Source organism: Physcomitrium patens, chromosome 12 (assembly GCF_059467195.1).
Source record: "Physcomitrium patens ecotype Gransden chromosome 12, ASM5946719v1, whole genome shotgun sequence".
Lineage (NCBI taxonomy): Eukaryota > Viridiplantae > Streptophyta > Bryopsida > Funariales > Funariaceae > Physcomitrium > Physcomitrium patens.
The window spans coordinates 7,860,555-7,886,150 of record NC_143421.1 but is presented as its reverse complement, the minus strand read 5'-3'; the positions used below and the strand labels follow the sequence as shown (position 1 = coordinate 7,886,150).

Sequence of the window (25,596 nt, the reverse complement as noted above, 5' to 3'; positions counted from 1 at the left end):
ATCAAAAGAGGAGGTCATCTTTGATCTTGCAAGTATTAGTACTCTCAAATGTACATGTAGAACTTAGGGATGAATGTAATTCATTAGGTTTTGTCTACAATACAAGAGTGGGGTTTGACCTAATATTACAACAGTCGCGACCCGAAAAGTCTTAGTAGCTTGTTAGGTATTGCATTCTGAAAACCGGAAGAGTCGTCACTTACCAATTCATGTTTTATTGCGAATACAGGGCTCAGTTATATATTCAAATCCGAGAGTGATTAATGTACCAGTCATGGATTTGGAGCTGCCGATGACAGGGAATAGGAACGGCTCACATTCTCCCACGTTGTCCAGTGCAATTCTGGGCTTCCGCAGTTCTCTTGCGTGATGAAACTCGTACCCTTAGTCAAATTTTTGGACTGCAATGCGGTGGGTTTTGTATAGACTCGATAATATTCTTCATTATCTGCTCTTTTTGTTAATGGTGCGTTTCTACGTGCATCAGCGCTTGCTTTGACACTTTTCTTCACCATTCCGTAAAGCGACCAACTCAGCGTATCAGTCCTAGAATTGCCAATTCTTCAAATATCACATGTGGGACAACTCGTCGAATGCAATGCTTTGATGTAATTCCTCATAGCTTTGAGAGGCTTTCTACATGATCATTTCGCAGATGACATCTCTTTAAGAACAGGAGGTTCTTTGCTTTTCTCCAGCCCGACCGTGAAATTCAGCATCCACCTTGTGAGGTGCATGGTGTGTTAGGCAGGAAATCAAAATGGCTCCTCGCACCAGAACATTTTCATAAACTCTAAACCCTTAACCCTATCTAACCCTGCACCCTGCACCCTTAACCTTTAGGGACTCCTAAAAATTGGTTGCTCATCAGTGAGCTGGTCTCAAAATCTAATGCAGCTACTCCACATCTATGTGTGTAGACATGCATGGATGATGGACGGATGAAGTAAAAAGGTCAGAGTGCGAGCTGGGTACCTGTTCTTCGAAATCGGAACGATTTGGGAATCCATGTGAAAGTAATTACATTTGTCACCGTAGTTCCCCTGTCTACTGTGTGACTTCATCTGAGTTAGGTCTAAGAGTCCACACTCCACATTTTTGCGAAGCTTTCATGGACTTCTGCATCAGGATGGATGCATTTGTGCTTGGTCACACTTTATGTGGTGTTTAGTTTTAGAAAGTCACAATGCGGTTTCATGTGAACTTTGTGCAAAGAAATTTATGAATGCTGTGTCAATCGCGGTCTGTTAATTGTGACCTAGCCAGGACAGGAAGTTGAGGTGCACAATCCTTGACAAACTTTTGCTTCCTCTTCGTCGTTCACTTCATCGTGGGAATTCACTTTCGTATGGCAAGCGATACTGCAGGCTTTAGGAAAGAGGCTCTTTTTCATCAGTTGTAAGATAATAAGACTAAATTATATGCCAGGAACATGAAACTTTCAAGCGAATGCCTGAAATGTGAGATCAATGAATCTATGACGTTTACGACTTCGGTTTCGGATGTGACATAGATGCTAAAATTGGCATCATGACTTCGGAACACTTCTAAAGTGCGGCATGATTGGGGATCGTCAGTACATATTTGGTCACGTGTGGAATTTCTGTGTGAGGAATTTTATGATGAGACTTTTGAGCCCTAGCGGATGTTTAACGCATGTGAGAGTCGAGGTTGGTTGTCATATGATTGCATGAAATTCTGGTGTCGTTCAAGGCTGAAGGATGCAAATTTTGGACACGAGGAAGACGAGGTATGGAGCATGGTAATGTGGCAAAGTCTCATGCTATATATGCAGAGCGTTATAGCATCATTCAACATGTGCATGGTACACAAAATTTCCATCCTTACTCACGTTACTTCCACTGTGAAAACGGAGGATGTGAATCTCCCTGTTGCTACAGCAGCAGATGTATCAATTCCTGTAGGCCTGTGCCCTGGACAGGAATTTCTTACCCTGTAAAAGCCATGCCACAGCTAAGTTACATTGTCATGACAATTCTACACCAGTTTAGTCTGGAGAAGCCTCCAGTAATACCACCTTGATCTATCAATTTCCAGTAGTACCCAAATTCTGTCAAGTTTATCCATCAAGTAAGCCAGATTTCTGCTTCAGTTAAGTTTTACCGAATTTTGTAGTGAAAGCATGAGGTACTTTAGCTTCTTCTCATTCTGGTTATATTTTGAATGTCTGGATGAAGCTTCTTTCTTCATGGATTGCAGGATTCGACTGAAAATTTGCTTCCTAGGTCTCAAATATTTACTGCTCAATTCTTAACAGACTTTGATTTCAAGCATCGCAGTCCAGGCATTACATCACTGACCGAGGACTCCTTATCATATTGAACCGTGGTTTTTTCTCTATCCCAATGGTATTTGAAAATGGGTATATATTCGTGTCCATCGTACTGAACCTCGACTGCACAAGGACGTTACGAGATGGTACATTTCGCCTCCCTTCCAATCTTTGGATTCTTTTTGGTACTATCGCTGTAAAATTTGCCCCAAGGTTTGTGTATAAAAAGGATTCATTCGGTTTGTCATTCTCACTCTCACCATTCACAATTTATTCTTGTATTAGATTCTCTTCCCTTAAATCCGGTTAGGTCCACTTTCCTCTCATTATATTCCTCGGGAAGCGCCTCCAGCTTCTTTGAGGACTGTCTTGTGCTTCGTGAGTATGACTACCTCAAGCAATGGTTTCTCCCAGAGAGAAGGAAAGCTGGTGGTTACAGCACTGGCGCTGGCTGTGATGTTTCTAATGTGTGGTTCAGTGGAAGCCTCTAGGCTCTTGGGATCTCTTGCTTCAGCTGCTGCCAATATTTCTTCGACACCTCCACCTCCGGATTCCAACACGTCAAAGGTTCCCATTGAAGGTAGATTGTTGGGTGGTGAGCACATTGCCGATCCCAAGTACTCTTCGCAGCAGCATAGATCTGAAAGAAATCGGGTCTTGACAGAGACCGATTCATCACTAGAAAAATGTGCCAATCAGTTTACTGGCGCGCCTGCGTCTAGTATACCATATGCCTCTTACAGTGGATACCTTTCTCCAGCTGGTGCTCCGCATGCAAACCGTGAGTCGGACGTGCTGACTCTTGCGCCAGCACCCTCGGTTGCCCCTGACGCTGATGATCTCTACAGCTACCAGCCAACACCGCAACCGGAATCCGGTGATGACAGCTTTATGGTGCACAGCACCACTGTGAGTGCCATGCAGGTAGGTCTTGGGGAGGGGGTAAGTTAATCATTTCTGTGGTATAGATCACTTTGTGTTTGTTAATCTAGGAGCTTCTATTCTAGACGTTGGACGAACTACTCATGAGCGTGTGGGTATAATACTACATACGGGCATTTCGCTTGCTGATTTGCCTAATACCGTCATATCAATCCCTGAATGCTTGTACATATTAAAGAAATGAATGCAATTTTAAGAACCGGTGGTATATTGCGTGAGTCATTCTGCGCTGCATAATTCACATTTCATCGAATGTTTCATTAGACACTCCCCGTATCACTTCCTGGATGCAAGCAGACTCATTAACGGTGATCATCGTGACTGTTGCCGACAATGCAGAGCAACCAGTGCACGTACACGATCATAACGAGCACGGGGGACATCGAAGGAGCCGGCACGCAAGCGGACGTGAATGTAGAATTCTTCGACAGGTTCGGCGCTTCTGTTCTCTTCGTTGGCCTCAAGAGTCAGAACCGCAACTTCAACCGCGGAGCCACCGACACGTTCACTGTCCTCGGAGACTGCCTCCAAAACATATGCCGCATGCGTCTATCCCACGATGACGCTGGCCACAATCCTAGCTGGTTCGTAAACACCGTCACCATCTCCGTCCAGTACCAGACTCGTGTGTTCAATGTGTACGAGTGGCTGGCCAAGGATGAGCCTCCTCGCTCACTCTCTCGCACCATCAACTCATGTCCAGCTTGAGATTAGTGCTGCAAACATGTTGCAACACCTTCCGAGGTGATCTCCCAGACCATGCATTGTGCTTCATCTAACTTCCTAGAGCTGCAACAACAGCTGGTCTGCGTGGTTACATTTTGCACTCTGTGGAAGACAAGCTGCCTAGTTCCATTTTGTCACTAAAGTTCTGTGTAATAAAGACGAGACTTTCGGGTCCAATTCTGGCCACTTCGTTGATCTGTTCATGTGACCCAGTTTCTGGTGCGAGGTGGTTTCACCGACTTGAGGGCTGGGTTCTGCCGAAAGCTGCTTTGCATAAGAGCCACACACTTGTCATATTGTGATTTGAAGGCATCCTATGAGTCTCAATTTAACTAACCAAACTCGTTTTTTCTTTTAATGACGAGGTGTACATACGAATTCTCATTTTTACAGCGGTTTTAATAGAAAGTGAAGAAATGAACTTGGTGCTTGACATTGTTGAACTGAGCTTCTGAGCTTCAAGACAAACAAGGAAATAAGTGATGATGATGTTGATGATGATAAGAATAGTAATAATGATGAATGGGTAAATAAAATGTTGTACCTAACATTTCATAAAAAATGAACATGAATCAACTCTAAATAGTTGTGTATGTAGATATAAAAAAAAAATCATATATTTGAAAATGATTTTTCATGTTGGAAGAATATTTGAGTAGCATTGATAGCTTCTAATATCTGTTTACCTCTTATTAATATAATATTTACAATTTCTAAAGAAAAAAGGATAAACTTTAGTTTGTAAGTATATAACAATATGTATGTATGTGTATATATATTCATATATATATATATATATATATATATATGATTATTTAGAGTCTGAATACACAAATGTAATTCTTATTAGACATTAACAAACAATTAGTTAAACAGATATCCAATACTGCAAACTTTGTATTAAATTTGAAATTGGTTTTATTTTGTTTTACATGTTTTTTAATTTTTTTTTCTTGTTAGAATTCAACACATTTTAATACTACCCAACAAAGTGGTTATATAATCCAACAAGATGATTGTATGTATGTGAATTGGACCTTGGTAGATGGACAAGCTGTTATTATCTTTACATTATAATATTTACAAAATTAGACTATGAACATACTTGCTAAGAAGTAAAAATTTAACATTACTTTGAATCACATGTTTCCTTGAATTTAGAGTAATTAGTCAATGAAATCCTCATTACTGATATCATTCACATTCTAATGTAACTTTTCTTAAATTTTTCATTTTTTATTTTATGGTTTTTAGTAACTTTATAGCTTGGTTTATTGGTTTAAATTTTTGGATGAAACACTTGTACCACATTGCTTTGCAATACACAACCTTTTGACAATTTTTGAAAGAATATTTGAGAACTTGAAGCTTGCAAATTTCAATCTGGAAGCTAACAAAGGTCAACAGCTACAATTCAAACCAATTAGAAAGCTTAATAATACATGAAAAAATTGTTATAAATGATGATTGTTTGAATATCCTGGTGGTATAAAAATTAATAAATAATCTTTCATTCAGTATAATAACATGATAAATCAAGTTTCAATCATGATAAATCAAGTGTCAAAAAGCCTTTGGATATATTAAGCCTTAAGTCAATGTATTTGCATATATATATATATTGCTTTTTGACTCAATCAATGAATTGGTGATGCACTAGGGTATAGAGGCAATTTCCTTTTCTGTAACATCCTCTTAACTTGTTGGTCTATGGAAGCCTGTTTCAGTTTCAAACACCCACTTCCTCCCTCCCCCATCATGCATTGTATTGATGGGTAGCAAAGGAGACAGGATTGGTGGTGGACCTGGAATTGCAAGGTTAATCATATTTAAAAACATGTCTTTTTTAATACAAACCATTATTCAGTATGTATATATATATATATATATATATATATCATATACACATAGATATGAAGGGTTGTAAAACATTTCCCATTACACAAGTGCACATTAATATCCTCATTGTACTTGTTATGCTCAATCTCATTTATCTTTTCGTTAAAATTATACACCTTTCCATCATATTTTGCTCACGATTAGAAACCACTATGTTCCACTCACTAAATTTAATTAAATAAACTTCAAAACACAAAATTGGGACAACCTTTGAAAACCTCAAAATGTGTATGAGTGTATATATATATATATATATATATGCATAGATTGAAGGGACAACCTCAAATGTAGTACCATTATACACATCTGCACTAAATATAAAAATTCCCACTTTTCCTCCTACTTACGTGACCAGTGATTTCCCTTTTTTCTTTCCCATGTACTTGAAAATGCAAATCAAACCATGCATATATATATATATATATATATATCGTGCACTGCACCTCACCTTATCATGTTGCCTGAAGTGGTGTCTGCCGCCATTCACCGCAAGGAGACGAGGACCCAAAGCCGAGGACGGGGAGGTGGTAGGGAAAGCCACGGTGAAGGGAGGAGGGAGGGGGGGGGGGTCCCTTATCCTGTCTGGGATGTGGAAAAGGAGGAGGTGCCTGGATTTGTGTTTGTGGTGAGAGGATTGTGGAGCGGCAATTGCTCCATCGTGGCTGTTCTGTCGCCCTCAAATTTCCCTTCTCTCCCCTCGCCCTCTTCACTACCTGTTTGGTCTTTTCTGCCTCTACAAGACCCTTTCTCCCCAAATCCGGTTTCCTCAGTCATCCCGGACTTTCCTGGATTCAGTGTTCGGTACAGCCCCACATTCTCAAGGTTACTCCTCGTTTCTTCTTCTTCTTGAGGTATGTGAGAGGTTCATGGTGTGTGTCTGTTGGAATTACGGGCTGAGGATAGCGTTTGTGCAAGTCGATAGGCTTATCCAATGTGATAGTGATTGTATTGGTGTAGAAAAGCTGCATTGAGAGTTTTGTGATGTAATGAGGGTCTCTATTTGTACACCCAAGCAGCTGATTGTTGCCGTGGCATTGGTTGTGATCTGTCCTGTGGGTGTCTAGTGTTGAGCTCTCTGTTGGGTTGTGGCGAATTTTAAGAAATTGGGTGTAATTTGGCATTTGTGAGATAAATGTGTTTTTTCGGTTGTAGGAGTGCGAGGTGAAGAGTAAGACAGAGAGATGGCGGCGTCAGTGGCGCAGGCCAGTCACTTGGGTGCCTCGGCTCTGGCTCAGTCCTGCTCCTGCCGCGATGTTGAGGGCACCGCGAAGAGGGCCACAGGCAGCGTGTCATCGTTTACCGGGCTGAAGAAAAATGCCAGGGGTATGCCTCTGTGTGCGTCGTCGAGTGACTGTGCGTTCCAGAGGGATGCTCTCCGCCGCTCCGCGTTCGGAAGTTCCTCTGTCGCTGGTGGTGGTCGCAAGGCGGTCGTTTGCATGGCTGCTGAAGGTCAGTCGAGCTTTTGTGCGTTGTCACATTTATGACGGACGGGAATAGTTGCTTAGGGTTCTGGGTTTTAGATTCAGTTTGTGTTTAATGGCAATGACCACAATGTGTTTTTGGATAATCTTCTGTGCCCTCTTTCAATTTCGTGAATGCAAGGTGAATTGGGGAACTTAAGAGTAGGATTTTCGTTGATTGCAGAGAAAAGGGAATTTCCTCTATCCGACTACCGTAACATCGGCATCATGGCTCACATCGATGCTGGAAAGACCACAACAACTGAGCGTATCCTGTTCTACACGGGGAAAAATTACAAGATTGGTGAAGTTCACGAAGGGACAGCCACCATGGACTGGATGGAACAGGTGCGGATTGTTTTTCGTTTTATTCACGGGGATGGAATGAATTAGGGTCGCTGCAGCTGGCTCTATAACCATCTTCAGTACGCTTCACCATTAAGCAGTGCCTTATGTCTAATTTGGTGTGTGTGCATGGGATTTTTACAGGAGCAAGAAAGAGGTATCACAATCACCTCGGCTGCCACTACTGCGAAGTGGAAGGATCACCGAATCAACATCATCGACACTCCTGGACACGTAGACTTCACCTTGGAGGTGGAGCGTGCGCTGCGAGTTCTGGATGGAGCAATTTGCCTATTCGACAGTGTGGCCGGAGTGGAGCCGCAATCGGAAACCGTCTGGCGTCAGGCCGATAAGTATGGTGTTCCGCGTATCTGCTTCGTGAACAAGATGGATCGGCTGGGTGCCAATTTCTTCCGAACCAGGGACATGATTGTGAGCAACTTGGGTGCCAAACCCCTAGTCCTTCAGGTACACACTTGAAAGCGGTACCAAAGTGCCCTGTGAAACGTGTTCTGCAAATCTTGTGTAGAAATGAATATCTGCTGTGTGGGTCCTATCACATTGACCTAATTCGGGACTTGTGGGATCATTTCATTACGGTGCATGTTGCTGCATTAAGGCCCTTCATTGTCAGCGGACATTGATAATACGACTTGCTGCATATAAGATGTGCTAACACACGATGACTTCATGATCACAGATTCCTATTGGAGCCGAGGACCAGTTTTTAGGGATCGTGGATCTTGTCAGGATGAAGGCCGTGGTTTGGAACGGAGAGCAGCTTGGGGCAGCCTTCGAGGACAGAGAGATCCCTGAGGATTTACTCGAACTGGCGGAAGAGTACAGGTCAGATTACGAAACTCTATATCCTCCGGTTCCTGTTAGATTTGGCACATATTTCTCCCGCACTATATGTTTATAGATTTCACTGTTGGAAACACTGAGCTATGATTTAATGAGTATACTGAGGATGTTTTGAAAATTTAAAGGTATTTAAGGGATATATTGCTGTTCATGGCTGTGGTCTATCGGTGGACATACAAAGAGTGGGCCCTGACGCAGTTTCATCGTTTCAGGGCGTTGATGATTGAGACCATCGTGGATCAAGATGACGCCGCCATGGAAGCATACCTGGAAGGCATTGAACCTGACGAAGAGACAATCAAAATGATGATCAGGAAGGGGACAATTTCTTTGTCGTTTGTCCCTGTTCTCTGTGGGTCCGCCTTCAAGAACAAGGGTGTTCAGCCCTTGCTAGACGCAGTGGTTGCGTACCTTCCTTCACCCTTGGACTTGCCTCCGATGAAGGGATGTGACGTGGATAATCCCGACATTCCAGTGGACAGGAAGCCCAGCGACGATGAGCCTTTCTCTGGGCTAGCTTTCAAGATCATGAACGATTCCTTTGTCGGTTCTTTGACCTTTGTACGTATTTACTCCGGAACGCTTGCGGCGGGCACGTATGTGCTGAACTCAAACAAGGGTAAGAAGGAGCGTATCGGTCGGCTTCTGGAGATGCATGCCAACAGTAGGGAGGATTTGAAGGTTGCTCGCGCAGGAGATATTATTGCCCTCGCAGGTACGTTCTGGTTAACACCAGGGTTTTTTCATGTGCAATCGTTCAGAGACCGTTTTTCCCTTCCATGGGAAAGATATTTTAAAAAAAAAAATAGTCTCTTGTACATAGCAGTGACTGCAGTAATACGACCTTTATGCAGTAGTCAATCTGCAGTGGTAGCATGCATGCAGTGGAAAGGTCGGATGGTGTCGATGACGATACTAAAGCTACCTTAACGCTCTTTTAACTGACCTTCCGCTCTTCCCTGCAGGTCTGAAGGATACCGTGACCGGGGAGACTCTGTGCGACTCCGACAAACCTGTGGTGTTGGAGCGTATGGATTTCCCTGACCCTGTGATCAAGGTGGCCATCGAGCCGAAGACCAAGGCAGATGTGGACAGAATGTCTGTTGGACTGATCAAGCTCGCCCAGGAGGATCCATCTTTCCATTTCTCTAGAGATGAGGAGACGAACCAGACGGTGATTGAGGGGATGGGAGAGCTGCATCTGGAGATCATTGTAGATCGGCTGAAGCGTGAGTTCAAGGTGGAAGCAAATGTGGGCGCACCCCAGGTGAACTACAGGGAGAGTATTTCAAAGCCTGCGACTGTTAAGTACACTCACAAGAAGCAGTCCGGAGGCCAAGGGCAATTCGCTGAGATCGAAGTCCGTTTTGAGCCATTGGAAGCTGGAAGTGGATACGAGTTCAAGAGCGAGATCAAGGGTGGATCCGTGCCCCGTGAGTACGTGCCTGGTGTGGTGAAGGGCCTGGAGGACATGATGAACAACGGTGTGCTGGCCGGTTACCCAGTGGTGGATGTTCGCGCTGTGTTGTTGGATGGTTCATACCACGAAGTGGATTCCAGTGTTCTAGCCTTCCAGCTGGCTGCCCGAGGTGCATTCAAGGAGGGTATCTCTAAGGCCGGCCCCAAGCTGCTGGAGCCCATCATGAAGGTGAGTTCGTTGTCTTCCTAGCCATAACCTCTTTGGAAGCAATTGATGCCTGCTGCAGTCGTGGTGTAGACTTTGTGAAGTGTGAGGGTGTGGTATTTTGTATGAGTTGAGAGGATGAGTCTTCTGTGTTGTTGACTGTAGGTGGAGGTGGTGACTCCGGAGGAACACATGGGTGATGTTATTGGTAACCTAAACTCCCGACGTGGACAAATTGAGACGCTTGGTGACAAGCCCGGCGGCATGAAGCTGATTACTGCTTCTGTACCGCTGTCGGAGATGTTCAACTACGTGAGTACCTTGCGGGGCATGACGAAGGGCAGAGCTCAGTACACGATGCAACTGTCCAAGTTTGATGTTGTACCCACAAACATCCAGATGGAAATCACATCGAAGAAGATGGAGACTACAGCTTAGAGTAACTTACGCTATAAATCTAGATACTATCACTTAGAGTAAGATGATTGTCATGTGGAGCCTTTCATGAATGATATATCTCGAAGGCTAAAGGTGTGGTGTAGAAGACAGTTTGTAGAATGAATCCTGTAGGTTATTTTTGTTCCTGCCAATGAGCTCTGTACAGCTCCTCATGGAACGGTTTTGTATTTGATCATCCATATTGCGGGCCTTCTCTGGCTGGCTGTTAAGCAAACAAGTCAAAGATGATTGCGGAAACGACTTGTTTTGTTCAGTGTTTGATTGCTGAAAACTCACAACGTTCTATGATTCTCATCATCCGACGTCTCTAATGTAAAACACGTTCTTAAAATTCACTTAATGATTTCAGTTTCCTTAGCGAAATCTTTTCTAATTGCAGTAAGCTTGATGGTCTTGTGCATAAACTTGTTGTCCCCTACAGTAGGCACCGCTGAAGCAATACTTTAATGCGTAAACATAACTGTCGAGTAATCTACGACGCATGAAAGGCACATGTATTTTATCGTGGCAAGCAGACATGTACAAGAGTAGAGTAAAGTTTTCCTTTGCACACACATTTTTCAACAAGTTGCAAACTCTTTAAATAGGATGAGAATGATCGATCTTGTTTTCTAACATTATTCTTAACTCATCTGTGTACAAAGTGTAGACAGTTTAAAATTTCAAATTGGATTAAACCCGCAATTCCTAATGGGATATTTTAAATCATAGAAAATATCAGTTTGAACGGAAATGTATTCTTTGAACTATGCATTCACCAGTGCCCCAGGTTTAGGAAATTCAACAAACACAGAAAGTGACAGTGGAAAAAAAAAACAAATCATTGCGGTCGAGTGTACCAATGTCTTACTTCCTTTTAGGATAAGCAATTCAAATGCAGAAATCATTGTGCAATGTATTTTAATAAAAAAAGTATTACGAATTACATAAAATAAGTTATTTTAATTTTTTTAAATATTATATTGCAATTGAAAAATATTTGATTTGACAAAATTTTATTTAAAATTTTAAAGGTACAACTACTGGTTTATACATCAATTATCCAAAAAGTTACACATAATTAAACATTTTTTGTTGGTAACAAATCTTGTGTGTCGAATGCAACTGTGACATTTGCAATTACAATCTACACGTGCATTAATTACAAAATTCCATATTAAATGCATATAAAATGCATATAATATGCATTTGTTACACTGTATAAAAAATATTAAAAAACACTTTGCACACTAAAAAGTATAGAGATAATTTCCATTATTATTTTTTAAATGCATCTATAACATATAGCTTATAATACCAACATTGTGGAATATGTAGTGACCTAAATTGATTATGCATTATGATTGTAGTATTGGATGATCATTATGTTACGAAAATCATGCTTCTTCTTGCCATAAAAATATTTTATCAAATGAGAGATAATTGTTTGAACTGGAGTTTTTATCACCATAATTAATGTCTTTATAATTGTTCCAATCTTTGTTGTTATAATTATAAAGTGTTTTACTGTTCAATTTACATATATTGGTATCTACAATACAAATCATTAGTACCTCTAACAGCATTTGTAAATCCTTTAAACTTTGGGATTTTTTTTCAATGTTCATATGCAATGCTGTTTCTCCATTCTCATAAATATAGGAAGTATGTTGAAAATTACTATCTTTGTTTATACAGCTTAAAGATGCTGTACGGAGTTATAGAAATTTTAAAAAATAAAAATGTCCTATTTCCAAGTAGATACTCATTATTCATGGAGTAATTTGTCTGATTCTTTGATTATTTTATGATATAAACTGTGCATAAATCATCGTTGAAACTTAGAAATCTTACATGCATAAATAGATTTATACACAGTTAGAATTGGAAGTATATAAATTTGAATTTGACAATGATGATTTTTAGGTCTATATACTAATACAACATAAATATCATTTATGATACATATAATGTAATTTTTTAAACTTATTTTCTTGTTAATTATTAAAGAAATGAAATATCTTTTGGTTCAAAAAGCTCATTCCTCTACTTACAGCTCAATAAACAGGAAAGAAATATACATGAACTTGTGAATTGTATAATATTGTATACTCTAATCCTAATTTTGTTGGCAATTTCTATTACTAATTTGTTTCTTTTTAAAATTTTAAAATAGTACAAATAAAGTACAAATTTTACTTTAATTAGAATTTCTTTAAATTACCATAATGTTTTATATGAAAATTATAATTAGTAAGTTTCCTATGAAAATTGTATGAAAAAATTATAAAACCATAAAATTTCTTTAGAAACCTTTCTTTTAAGTTAATTTTAAAGATAAATAAATAAAATAAAGACATTAGAATTTGAGCCCTTAGCACAACAAATCAATCACTTTTAATTGATAGATAGAAGAAATTTATAATTGGATTATTTTCCTCTTTGGTAAATATTTTTTTGAACTAAAATTATTAGAATTTTGTAGTCAGTAATAAAAATGTTTTCTTTTTTGATGATAAATATAAAAATGTTACTTTTATGATTTAGCTTATCAAAGCTTTTCATGTTGAAAATACTCTATATTATTAGAATTCCCAATAAACTATTCTAATTATACATGGAATTATGTTATAATATTTGAATTATATCATATACAAAAATAAAATAAAATAAAAATATTTATTTTTTTGTAAAGGTATCTATATATTGAAATTGCTTAAAGAGACAAGTGGTGGCTCTCATTCACTACATGGATTGGTCTTTGTTTTCATCAAAAAGGTTCATATTTTGTGGAGTTTACAATACATTTTACAGTTCATTACTGGGGTTTGCAATTGATTGGAGAGTTCCACTAGGTTCTAGTAGTTTTTAATGGTTGCATGGATGGATCTTTGTTTTCATCAAAAAAAATTGGCTTCTTTGAAGTTCACAGGGCATTTCATAAGGCATTTTATAAATAATCATAGCATTCTATAAGGCATTTCACAAGGGATCATAAATCATGAAAAAGGGCTCGAAGCTCTGAGAGACGCTTTGATTGATGAGCAACAATAGCTTTTGATTCACATGGCCTTAGAGTCTCTCTAAATATTGCCAAAATAAAAAGTATTTAACAAAGAATGGATCTATCAAGCACTTGATCATTTTAAACTCAAGGCTTATAATACAAGTAGCATTATGCAATACAAATTCAAGATAAATTGCCAAGACAAGTAGTGGTTCTCATTCCCTGTATGGATCCATCATTGTTAAATTTTAATTGAACACGAAATACTAGAGTTTAACTGAATGTGGAGATTTTTAGTAATGTGTTGTTTGTTGCATGCACGCAATGCAATTAATGGTGAAATTTGATCCTTGACAGAAAAAAAGACATAATTGCAATTTTTTTGTGTTTTCTTGAAGTTGCAGTCTATAATTGCAATAGATATCTGAAAATTTTTTAAAATTTTCATACCTTGGGTATTTGTGCATTGTTTTTGAGCTTTAGTTAAAGAATTTGTTAAAGAATTTGTCAATGAGAGTATAGAATGAGGATAAATTTACCATCTAATTTGAGAGAAAAACTTGACAAAACTTCAAAGATTTCAAAAACCATACTCTCCATTCTTTTTAAATCATATTATCAAGCTTTGCTTTGCAAAGTGAGTGTATTTTTAGATATTTCAAAAGATTCAAAAATGTATATGTATTTGCATTGTATTGCATTTCAAAATTTTCATTGTACTTTGCATTACAAAATATTATACAAAAATTAAACATTTTTTTTTTTTTTTTTTTTTTTTTTTTTTTTGTGTAATTTTTGAAATGTAAAAAAAATTCATTGTGCTTTGCATTGCAAAGTGAGTGTATTTCTAAAAATTTCAGAGTGAAAGTATTAAGATGAAATGGTTTGAGTGTTGTTTGCTTTGTCATTTTGTTAGTTAAATGTTCAGATTTAGAAACAATGTATGAACAATCAAGTGAAAGCTAATTGTTGAGAGTCACTATGGTATTATATATTATTGTGGCATTGCCGAGAGTTTGAAAATTATTTGATTCTTAATTCAAGGTCTTTTATTTGAGGTGTTCAAAGTAGCTTGAAGTTGTGTATCTTTTTGTATTAATTGGCTTATATGAGAAGTACAAGGTTAGAGGCATTTTAAAGCATTATGTATAGAAAAAATAACAATGGGTTTTACCATTGGAAACTTACAATTTTTCAACAATTGAAGAAGAAAGGGCTTGATAGTTGAAGAGCAAAGCTTGATTTTTTTTTTATTTTATTTTATTTTTTCTTTTTTCACTTCAACTTTTGTGTCATCCTTGTAGAATTGATTGCAAGCTAAAGGAATTCATTGTCTTGCTCTTGTAAGTAATAGACTATTATTCAAAAGTGAGGCAATTAACTTTGTTGGAAGTGGGCCAATGCAAGAGACATCATGCAACTCATTCAATTTTGAAGGCACTTTTATTACCCTTGGTAATAACAAAGTGAGGTGCAATAGAATAAGGAATTATCTGAAATTGCACCAAAGAGCTGTGGTGAAGAAAGTATTATTTTTTGGCTTGAATTCAATCAAGTTTACTTGAATATATAGCATTCACACCAACTAGATATTACTTTTACAAAGGCAAACTGGTTTGCAAACTCCTACATGTTTTCAAACTATTGTGAATTATTCTTCAAGAACCATGAAATCTAATTGCTTATTTTTGAGGTGGACTCTATGGATAAAGAGACTCTCTCTATATATATACATATATATGTATATATTCAATCTTTATAGTTTTATAGTTTATATTTTTATAGTATTGTAGTTTTATCAAATATCTAGATAGTTTTATAGTTTTATAGTTTTATATCTTTATATTTTTATATTTATAATTTTATATTTCTAGAATAAATTTATGTAATGAAGTGATTTATTAAAGTCATTTTAATAAACTACTTCATATCTTTTAAATTTGACTTTAATACATCTTTGAATGTCTTAACAAACTTTTATGATTTTTTAATGTAATTTAATGTTTTTTTTATTATTTTTATAAGAAGTTCCTTGAACAAAATTCACTACTTTTTTTGCATATTATTTGTGATAATGGCACAAATGTAGCTATCCTACTTTGAAGCCGAAAACTCCATTAAGAATTTTATTTATTTCTTTTCTAAAAAAAAATAAAAAATATTCATTGGCTCACAAACATATATTTCAAAAAAATACTTCATTTGAGTCAAATTTTTTGTGACAACAACATGGATTCATCTAGTATTTCAATAAAGGCAATGTTAATTTAAGAACTATTGTGTACCACATTATTTAAAGAAAAAAATATTATAGTTTCAAAATTTGTTTGTTTTAACTTTCAAAATCTCTTCAAACCTAGATGAAATATTTGCTTTAGCAAAATTTAGATATTTATATACATAAGATCTTTAAATCTAATTTGTATAAAATTACTCTATCTTTAGAATAGTTACAATTATTACTTATTACTTAATATATTGCTAATACATAGTTTAGTAACATTTAAAAAAATTCCACAATTACAATTTATATTTCTATTGAATAGATCTATTTTATTTTCTATGCACAAATAAATTAATATATCTCAAATTATATTTATTTTTATAAATTAATAAACAAATATTTTATAATTTATAAAAATTAATATTTTAAAAGATGAAAAAAGAGCTTTAATAAATATTGCAACTATTCTACATTAATGTTATATCTCAAAAGCATTTAGTGTACTTTCAAAAGCATTTTATTAATTACAGAATGCAACAATTCATCTGTATTTATATATTGAGATTCTATTCTCTTACATGTAGGTTAAATAATAAACATAGAAAATTAATGTGAATGTTCTGTAGGTTATTGTAACAGTGCATTAATTTTATGATTTTTCCCTTCACATTTACTGTTCATAAGCATAAGTTTGGTACTTTTTCAACCAAATTTTGGTTCCAGTTTATTCTAAAATCAAAAAATCCTTAATTTAAAATCCCAAACAATCAATGAAAAATGTGAAATTAATTTTTTTTAAGCAAAGAAAACCAAATCTCTCATCAATGATACCTTCAGAATTACACCTACAACTCCAGTGAGCCACACTATCAAACCTAATTCTTAGTACAAAATCCAAAACAAATGATTGAAATTGGGAAAAAGTTTATCAAACTTAGTAACTAACTCTCGTATTAACGAATTAATTAACTAACTAACTCACTCACTAAGTTGACTACTAATATTACGGATTCAGAGTTGACTGGAACACTACAAGTCAGCGCGAAGCTGCGGGACGTTGACTTCATTCATCCTGTGGGACCTACGAAATTTCGGCGTCATGTCGAAGAATCGAGCAGCGTCCATCGATCGATCCACGATCCCCCCCCCCCCATCATCTTCGTGCTCCTGTGATTTGATTCAACCTGGTCTGCCCAGAAAACGATGTTTCAAGGCATGGATCTGGTGACTCAACACTAATATATATGTATATACTGTCATTTGTTGTCGTTAGTTGACTTAGCCGAGATCCTCATGTAGCTGAGAGAATTTGATGTCGTCGCAATGTGTGTCAGATGTCCTGCTAATCTCGGCAAGTGACGAAGTTGCGAGGAGAGGCTCAGTTTCTGTACAGAAACTCAGGTTATGCTTTGCTGCGCATGAGCTGGACCCTACCCCTTGATAATCCCACACATTCTATTCAGAAAGTGGCGTGGTTAAATTACCATTCAATTTCCATCTAGTGGTGTGGAAACAAACTGACTGCACGCAGCAATATGTGCTGTTCAAAATTAAACTGATACATAATACTGCGTGATGCTATGCCGTCTAATTATAGGGGTAGTCCTAGCCAGCCGGTTGGTGGCATCCAAACAAGAATCTGAGCAATGTTAGAGATGAACAATGTGGGTAAAATTAAAATTTTATAATGCAAAATGTGCGCTGCCTGTCCCGTAAGGACCTTGATAGTTGCTCTGGGTTTGCACGACAGTACCCGCCCACTGCATCTTTTGACGGGGCTGGTGGTGACGTTGTCCTTGGAGCGGTACACACACCATCGCGGTGGATGCCCTGATCTATGTCTGCTACATCTGCAGGCCCTGATTATATCTATTCGGCTGATCCGGAACTTCCACCCCTTGGACAAGTTGATCCATAGTGAGGTCGCGGTTAGCTAGGTGACGGCTGAGCCTGGTTTGCGATCGATCTACTTGAAGGAGGAAGAAAGTTTGGGATAAGTAGGTAGAACTCTTTTTTGAGAAAAGTACCCCTAAATTGAGTAGTAAAATCCATACAGCTGATTTCTCACACAATCTCGAGTATGTGTCTGAAGCTTCAAGGCAAACTCCAGCGGTGCCTTGCCGATGATGCCGTTTTATCACTTCGGCAAGTAGCCGACGCATTTCGTGCGAAGGTTTTCACATATTCCAGTTCAGAACACGACAATGCATTAAAGAATGAAACGGTAGAAATTATGGAATACTGAATCTGTCGAACAGATTTATTTTTGCACTGAACGACGACCTCTCTACCTGTGCAGATTGTTGAAGCGATGGCGGTTCCATCTGCTTACAACAACACGGGGGGTGTAACACCAGACTGGCTGAACAAGGGCGACAATGCGTGGCAGCTGACCGCGGGCACACTCGTCGGACTACAGTCTGTGCCGGGCCTGGTGATCTTATACGGCAGCATTGTAAAGAAAAAATGCGCCGTCAACTCGGCCTTCATGGCGTTCTATGCTTTCGCAGCTGTGCTACTGTGTTGGGTCATTTGGGCGTACAAGATGTCGTTCGGGGAGAAGCTGCTGCCGTTTTGGGGCAAAGGGGGGACGATACTCACATATAAATCGCTTCTGAAGCAAGCGCAGCTCCCTGCAACGGCGCACTATCACAAGAATGGGACGCTGGAAACGGCCGCGTTGGCGCCCTTGTACCCCATGGTGTACTTCCAGTTCGTGTTCGCTGCCATCACGTTGATCCTGCTTGCGGGATCACTTCTCGGCCGAATGAACTTCCGGGCATGGATGCTGTTTGTGCCGCTGTGGCTCACATTTTCCTACACGGTTGGCGCTTTCAGCCTCTGGGGCGGCGGATTCTAGTTTCAGTGGGGCGTGATCGACTACTCGGGTGGCTATATTATCCATCTCTCCTCCGGCGTGGGAGGCTTCACAGCAGCCTACTGGGTTGGGCCAAGATTGACTAGGGACCGGGAGCGCTTCCCCCCTAACAATGTCCTGCTTATGTTGGCGGGCGCGGGGCTTTTGTGGTTGGGGTGGGCAGGGTTCAACGGAGGAGATCCTTACTCGGCCAACATCGATGCCTCCATAGCCGTGCTCAATACGAATGTGTGAGATCATTAAATCAGTCATGCTGTCAATATTGATTAGCTTTACAGCGTTTGGCAGGTGTGATACAGTGCTGGGTTGCGATTGTGATCGGAGTTTGCGCGGGCAGTATCCCCTGGTTCACGATGATGGTTGTCCACAAACGCTGGCCATTGTTGCAGAGAGTCGACGATACGTTGGGCGTTTTCCACAATCATGCCGTTGCCGGTTTATTGGGAGGATGCCTCACAGGCTTGTTTGCCGAGCCACATCTCTGCAACTACTTCCGCTCCGTCACAAATGAACAAGGTGCAATTTACGGCGGGGTGGGAGGAGTACAGCTAGGGAAGCAAATCGCTGGAGCTTTCTTCGTCATTGGTTGGAACGTGGTGGTAACGAGCATCATCATGGTAGTCATCAGATTGATCGCGCCGCTTCGCATGACGGAGGAGCTTCTGATGATTGGAGACGATGCAGCGCATGGAGAGGAAGCGTATGCGTTGTGGGGCGATGGTGAGAAGTATAACATGACGAAGCATGGCGTGACGGATTTCGACGTTTCCAATCATGGTCTAGGCGCCGGCTCCCGACGCCCCACTGTCAGTCTTTGAGGCCGTTCTTCCTCTCTAATCATGTTCCTCTATGTCGAAACTCTGCTTTGTTTTGTACTATAGCCACATCTGTACAGACCGGCTTTGTGTTAGAGCTTAACCATAGCCACACATTGTATCAAGGCGATATTTCAGTAATATTTCACAAACTAACTAGGATTTTTTATTTATTTAGGTGTCTAATCTCTGCTGCTCTGTTCCGACTGATCACTGATCGCTAAGAAGAAGCTCAGCCATGTTATGCATTGTTTCGTTTGAGATGAAAATAAGTTAGTGAATCGGTGAAAGATCTGTTACGTCTCCACACCTGTCCACCATCATCATCAACTAAGTGGTTCAGATTGTTTCGTTCGTTACAAAGGAGGTTACAAGAAAGATCTTGCTGCATTGTTCGTCAAGGTCTGAAACACCAGGAATATTCACTAAGCTCACATGAAAGATGATTGGACTACTGGGAGGTACTCTGAGTCTTACCTCCCCAGCGCCGAGTCCCTTTAGGAAAGTCAACTGCAAAAAGCAACACACAAAACTTGCCGTAAGCCAAAGTTTGAAGGGAGGGGCTTTCTAATATAAGATGTACCTCAGCTGGTGTTTTACGTAATGGAAGGACCCATATAGACAGCCCAAGGATTCGGCATAAGCCCGTCATCGTGGAGGCAGCTCCGGAAAGAGTGTGTATACCCCGCCAGGAATATACAATCGACCCTTGCCGCCCACCTTCGTGCACATGATACTCTCGATCAATCTCCTGATGGACTGCACAGACAATCAGTAAGACGAAACATAAGCGCCGCTTACCCTGGATGAAAATTTCAGACTAACGACTACGATGCAGGTAGAACTAGCAGCTTGACATACAGGGAGGACTTACCTGATAGGATCCAACTCGGAAGATATAAGGCGCTCATGTCTCCAGAGAATTGGCACGTTGCCAACATTACCAGATGAGTTTTAGTACTGTCGGCGTGGACTCGAAATTCTCATGTTTTTTCAAAGGAAACCCTCCCCTATCCCGAACAAGTAAAGGAATTTAGTTACTTCACTTTTCAAATGACGATTAAGAAATCGGTTTTCTTAAGAATTAGTAGAATGAGTAAATTAAAAAATCTAAAAAAATTGCATAGCATTTGTGAAAAAGTTTGAACAGAATTCGAGTTCGTTGTACGAAGGAATATAAATTGGCTGTCAAAAAACCTGCCACTGGGTAAGATGGCCACGTAGTTTGCCGCAACGTGATTCAGCAGATACGTTAACATTAGAGACCAGATGCTGAAAAGTTTACGATGATCTTGTCCGATAGATCGAACTTGACGAGCCACGAAGAGAATGACGTGCATCGAAAAACCTAGAATCCAACAGGCTGACTGTCCCCTGTTGCAATAACATTGTCTTTGTATTGAAGACCTGATGGTGCTGTCGTCATTGAGATCTGCTGAAGGTATAACAAGCCCAACGAAGACTCCTCAGCCGACTGCAGATCGCCATAAATACAACACTTACCAGGAGCAATGTAATCAAGCGTTGTAGTCATGCACCGATTACTATGTGGAACAAATCCATAGAGGACGCAAACTCTAATGCTGTACAATATCCATCCCTCGAGCTCTTATTCACAAGCTACATCAGGGGGGACGGGGTGTCAAACCCGCAGCGTCAGCAGTTTCGCTGGATAGCAAGGACAGAGCTCAACCCAAGGCGATGGCTTCCAAAGCTTCAATACGCGGCAACTTAACTTGTACCATATCCCCATTCTTGCGAACTGCACACGCAATAACTGATACTTGTCAGGAGTTTGACCCTGTTTCAGCTGCTGGACACGTCCGGATGGCTGCTCATGTGCACAAAAGCGATGCACCAACGCTATGACGAGGTCACAGTACCCTAATCCTGAAGGCATTACTGGAATGAGCAATACCAAACTGACATCAACATATATTTTGCCGCAACTTCAGAAACAGAAGCGCATGAGGAAGCAGTCTACACGTAAAGAAAAGCCTTGCAGAAGTGTTGTAATAGTTATCTCCCTGTTTCTAAATTTCTCCGAACCCTAAACTCAATCTGCAAACCATACTGCCTTGCCTTGTGCGCGGATTCCAGTCTCGGGAGAACTTTCAGCATAGGCAAGCTAATCCGGAGACTGCTCAGTCGCGCTGGGACACATAAACCAGTGAAACACAGTTTTCGCTCTAAAGGAATCAACCCAAAACTGGAAATGGGTACTCGCAGATAGCATTTTCCAAGTGGATGAGCTAAAGAAAACTGTCGCGACTTCAGCAATGTACACGACTTCCAAGAACAAGGTGCACAAACCTCCTACACACGAAGTAGAAGACCACATAAAACTAGGTTAGCAAACTCTACTACAAGCGAATTCAGCTGCGACGCAAATGTTGTATCCCCACGAATCGGACATCGACGAAACCAAGCTGTGGGGTGTATACAAGAATGCGCCATTTTGATAAAAACATTCCGTTTAACTTTAACGCGTTGAAATATTTCATTGTACATGTACTCTGGTTATTTAAGTTGTTATTTCTAAAGAATAATTCCTCTGGTATTGAAATAAACACATACATTCGCAAGAACCATTAAGATTAACCAGGTCAGTATTTTGATCTATCTAGGTATACAGTGGCTCATCACACAGTGGCTCATCACACAATACCTTCGGTCAACCTCAATCACAAACATGAATGGTTACTATGTCTTGACTTGGCCTCAAGTGTGAGGTCTTCACATCAAACTTAAGTTCGACTGGTTTTACTTCAATTCTTCAAAACATTGCCTCCTCAGACCAAAGACTGAAATGATGTCTCATACATTGCTTCAGTGTAACACTCGAGTTGATGTGCCGGATTGTAAATTTGTCACTTTTCAAAGGAATCAGCAGTCCTTTCCAATCTCAAAAATAACGAAAGAGCCTATTTTAATGTGAGAAGACTATTGTTCCAGGAATGTTTTTACATATATATAAACTCATTCCGCATACATTGGATGGTATCAATCACTGACGCAGCTAGAGGTGCAGGGCACACAGGTACATTTGTACATCAGTCCTCTCTCAGTCATTTCATGTTTCAAACTTGTCTGCTTCAACTGCAGCGTAGAGTTAGAAGACTGTTCAGAACTGGAAGACCCTGATCTTCGCACACACTCTGGTTGGGTTAGTTAACTACATGATTGATACTTAGGTTCTCCATATTTCTGAATTAGACCACCCTTGACCAATCTAGATGATTATAGCTACTCTGGGTCGTTCGCTTCGATCAACAGCAGGACCACATAATTGCTTTCCTTTTTAAAATTTCACTGAGTAAACCGAATCTTTTTCAATGATTGTATGTTACATATATTTAAGCTTGTTGTGAAATACTCTCATTCATTTCAATCTCAGTTTGTCCGGGATGAGACGTTCGGCGATTGGACGACTTGCTTTTCAAGTATAGCTCAGACTCCGCAAAGTGTCATTAATTATCCATTGAAAAACAGATGAGTGGAACACACCCAAGTCACAATGCAGCAATTCTATGTTCTTGCGACAAAGTAGATTCAAACTTCCGCTTTTGATATCTTCTTTAAGTGAAACTTGATAATGCCTAACAATTACATTGACGAAAGAGTACAAAAACCCAAAAATCAATGGTCTCTAATATCTAGTCTTACAATGTATTGCAGAAGTTCGTATTTCAGGACATTGGATGTGCATACACACACGACTGTAAGACTTGCACAAGGTAGTAATCATAGCTCCGAATCATTTTCATCGTCTGAAATGGACAAATCGAGCAGGCGTGTTCGTGACTTTTTAACTATCCGTCTCGTTTGTCTCCCAAGCTTATCCATCCCTCATTTCACACTTGTGTTTTTGTTTGTTCATTAATATGTATGTGTAAGTATGTGTATGTATTCTGACATATTGAGAATTATTCTAAGAGAATTGATGAAAAATACACATCAATTGAATAAAGGAGCAGTTTGTTTCAAAATTGATTTTTTTTTTTTGGAAAAAAAAACCCCCTCTTAGCTCTTTTGATAAATTGAAGGGGCAATTAGAAAAAGCCATAGGTGAACATGTTCAATTAGGAATAAATCCAACTAAAGATTACTTCTATTTACAATCAAATTTTAGAGAAACTATTAAAATTTCTCTTTAACTCTCTTCTTATTAAACTTCCTATTGATTCATGCACTTTTTAAGACTATGATCCAATTTCAACCCTAAGATTATTTATAACTACAACATATCAGATGGTCTAGGGTTCATTAAAGTCTTTACATAAATAATACTAAAGGAAGTATAAGATGAGATTAAAAATAGCCCTACATTTGGCAACTTGTTTCAACAAAGTTCTTATACAGTATTAAAAACCATAAGATCCATGAGCTTAGATTCTATGTAGCCTGAAATTCTAGAGAGGGATGGAAGTTTAAATTTTAAGTAATAAACTTAATGATTGACAAGATAGTATTTATTGTGATTAACTTTAATAAATTATCTATCAAATGTAGATTCTCTCTTAGTACAAGGTACAAATTCAAGGAGTATCTCAAGATAAAACAACCTAAGAAAAAATCTTCTAAAAACTTAGACAAAGTCAAAGGTAGTCAAAAAGTAAATAGAGATATAGAAGACCTTCTAAAAAAATTGCTATCGAAGACCACAAAAGATCAAAGCAAGACCTTGATACATATATGCTATAAAGAAAACTTGGCTATCATAAATCAAAAAATATCTTTACATAAGATAGAATAAAATAACACTACAACCTAACAAGAATCAAAGATAAATTTGAATGCCAAAGAGATAAAAAAAAACAAAAAAATCAAAAAAAAACAAAAAAAAATTAAAAAAATTAAAAAAATCAAATAATAATAATAATAATAATAATAAATGGAGGAACTCCAAACAAATAATTTCTATTAATTCTACAAATATAAAGAACTCTCTTATATAACACATCTTTGCTTGTAGCCATAAATAATATATGATATAAGGAGTAAAGTGGTAAATCAAATTTAGCTAATATAGCTATAACCAAAATCTTAACTAGTATGGAAATGGCTTCAAAGCTTGACAAGATCCATAAATCTAGAGACCTTCTAAAAACTCATATTATTCTTGTGTTGGCAAGCATTATCTTGATTGAATTCATAAGGGAGGTTAATTCTCAAAACAATCTTTCTTAAGAAGATTTATTACAAAAAATAGACTTTCTCTTCTATAGCTAATCAATTTTGACTCAACTTCTTAAGCTAGACAATTGATTCAATAGTAAAAGAAATTTTGTAGAATATGAAGTTAAGACGTACTTGACTATCATGGATTCTAGTGGGGTATAATTGTAATATATTCTTCACCATTCTACTACCAAAAGAAACATTAATTTTTAGTGCAAGAAATTCAACTAAAAACCAAAAACAAGCATCTAATACTAATATATTTATTAATAATATAAGAGGCCCAAATAAGGATGCAAGCAAAGTATGTTCTAATTTAAGTACAATATGTTTCTAATGTAACTTTTTATTCACTTCAAAGTAAAAAAGATGAAAAGAAAAAAAAAAGTTCCTTTATACTTAATAAAATGTTCAATGCCTCAATAATCTAATTGCAATACAATACCTTTTAATACAACAAAGAATAATCTAATCAAAAAATAAAAATGAAATGTAAGATATTTAGAGAGCAAGTTGAAAATAACTTCATTAATATTTTAGTCTATACTAAGGTTAATTAAAATCTTTCTTTGTTTCTTATATTTACTAAAATAAATTTGATATCTTTGCAAAGGCTCATTGTATTGCTAACAATTACTTTGTTTTCTTTTGAAAAATAGTACAAAGATAGTAGTATAAAATCTCATTTTTCTCACATCCAACCAAAAAAAGTTGTATTAATCTTGACCTTGATTGATTTTTCCTTTCAACTCCAAGAATCAATTGTATTAGACCACAAGAATTCCCTCAGATGTACTTGCAATGCCTTTATAAAGGATCAAGCCCAAAGTAGAAATCCTAAGATAGTAAGTAAGATAAATAAAGTCAAAGCTATCTTTCTTTCTTCAACCAAAATCTAAG

General features: G+C 38.3%; 3 protein-coding genes and 1 pseudogene across 19 annotated transcripts; 3 read left to right on the top strand and 1 right to left on the bottom strand.

Moving 5' to 3' along the window:
• Window positions 1-2,544: 2,544 nt before the first annotated feature.
• Window positions 2,545-4,147, top strand: LOC112289498 (PLAT domain-containing protein 1). 6 transcript variants are annotated; one of them, XM_024534745.2, is made up of 3 exons: window positions 2,545-2,873; window positions 3,054-3,217; window positions 3,575-4,147. In XM_024534745.2, the coding sequence occupies exons 1-3, from the start codon at window positions 2,678-2,680 to the stop codon at window positions 3,941-3,943; spliced, it is 729 nt and encodes a 242-aa protein (XP_024390513.1). In that variant the 5' UTR covers window positions 2,545-2,677; the 3' UTR covers window positions 3,944-4,147. The 6 variants fall into 6 exon arrangements, with proteins under 6 accessions (XP_024390513.1, XP_073394036.1, XP_024390511.1 ...); XM_073537935.1 differs by having other exon boundaries at window positions 3,054-3,235; XM_024534743.2 differs by having other exon boundaries at window positions 2,545-2,888.
• A 2,433-nt stretch (window positions 4,148-6,580) lies between these two features.
• On the top strand, window positions 6,581-10,849 carry LOC112289622 (elongation factor G, chloroplastic). 2 transcript variants are annotated; one of them, XM_024534975.3, is made up of 8 exons: window positions 6,581-6,682; window positions 7,013-7,309; window positions 7,505-7,668; window positions 7,810-8,133; window positions 8,366-8,511; window positions 8,742-9,244; window positions 9,495-10,177; window positions 10,319-10,849. In XM_024534975.3, the coding sequence occupies exons 2-8, from the start codon at window positions 7,042-7,044 to the stop codon at window positions 10,589-10,591; spliced, it is 2,361 nt and encodes a 786-aa protein (XP_024390743.1). In that variant the 5' UTR covers window positions 6,581-6,682; window positions 7,013-7,041; the 3' UTR covers window positions 10,592-10,849. The 2 variants fall into 2 exon arrangements, with proteins under 2 accessions (XP_024390743.1, XP_024390742.1); XM_024534974.3 differs by having other exon boundaries at window positions 6,581-6,711.
• Window positions 10,850-17,487: 6,638 nt separating this feature from the next.
• On the bottom strand, window positions 17,488-22,427 carry LOC112290060 (uncharacterized). 11 transcript variants are annotated; one of them, XM_090254775.1, is made up of 5 exons: window positions 21,164-22,150; window positions 20,713-20,950; window positions 20,390-20,525; window positions 20,099-20,274; window positions 17,488-19,587 (listed from the first exon to the last, which is right to left on the bottom strand). In XM_090254775.1, exons 3-5 carry the CDS (start codon window positions 20,454-20,456, stop codon window positions 19,576-19,578), a joined length of 255 nt encoding a protein of 84 aa, XP_090110901.1. In that variant the 5' UTR covers window positions 20,457-20,525; window positions 20,713-20,950; window positions 21,164-22,150; the 3' UTR covers window positions 17,488-19,575. The 11 variants fall into 11 exon arrangements, 10 of the variants coding, with proteins under 10 accessions (XP_090110901.1, XP_090110900.1, XP_090110897.1 ...); XM_090254774.1 differs by having other exon boundaries at window positions 19,993-20,274; window positions 20,390-20,950; window positions 21,164-21,277; window positions 21,598-22,150; XM_090254771.1 differs by adding an exon at window positions 22,184-22,427 and having other exon boundaries at window positions 19,993-20,274; window positions 20,390-21,277.
• On the top strand, window positions 18,134-19,677 carry LOC112290059 (ammonium transporter 3 member 2 pseudogene; annotated as a pseudogene).
• Window positions 22,428-25,596: the final 3,169 nt, after the last annotated feature.

Excerpts from the sequence above, each read along its gene's own strand:
- LOC112289498 (XM_073537933.1), top strand. The coding sequence starts at position 2,678 with ATGACTACCTCAAGCAATGGTTTCTCCCAGAGAGAAGGAAAGCTGGTG. Across the intron at positions 3,236-3,574 it reads AGGTAGGTCTTGGGGAGGGG|AGCAACCAGTGCACGTACAC; the intron begins GTAAGTTAATCA and ends CCGACAATGCAG.
- LOC112289622 (XM_024534975.3), top strand. The coding sequence starts at position 7,042 with ATGGCGGCGTCAGTGGCGCAGGCCAGTCACTTGGGTGCCTCGGCTCTG. Across the intron at positions 7,310-7,504 it reads CGTTTGCATGGCTGCTGAAG|AGAAAAGGGAATTTCCTCTA; the intron begins GTCAGTCGAGCT and ends CGTTGATTGCAG. Across the intron at positions 10,178-10,318 it reads TGCTGGAGCCCATCATGAAG|GTGGAGGTGGTGACTCCGGA; the intron begins GTGAGTTCGTTG and ends TGTTGACTGTAG.
- LOC112290060 (XM_090254771.1), bottom strand. The coding sequence starts at position 20,456 with ATGTTGGCAACGTGCCAATTCTCTGGAGACATGAGCGCCTTATATCTT. Across the intron at positions 20,275-20,389 it reads TCCGAGTTGGATCCTATCAG|TCCATCAGGAGATTGATCGA; the intron begins GTAAGTCCTCCC and ends TTGTCTGTGCAG. Across the intron at positions 19,588-19,992 it reads AGGGACTCGGCGCTGGGGAG|ATGTGGCTATAGTACAAAAC; the intron begins GTAAGACTCAGA and ends CGGTCTGTACAG.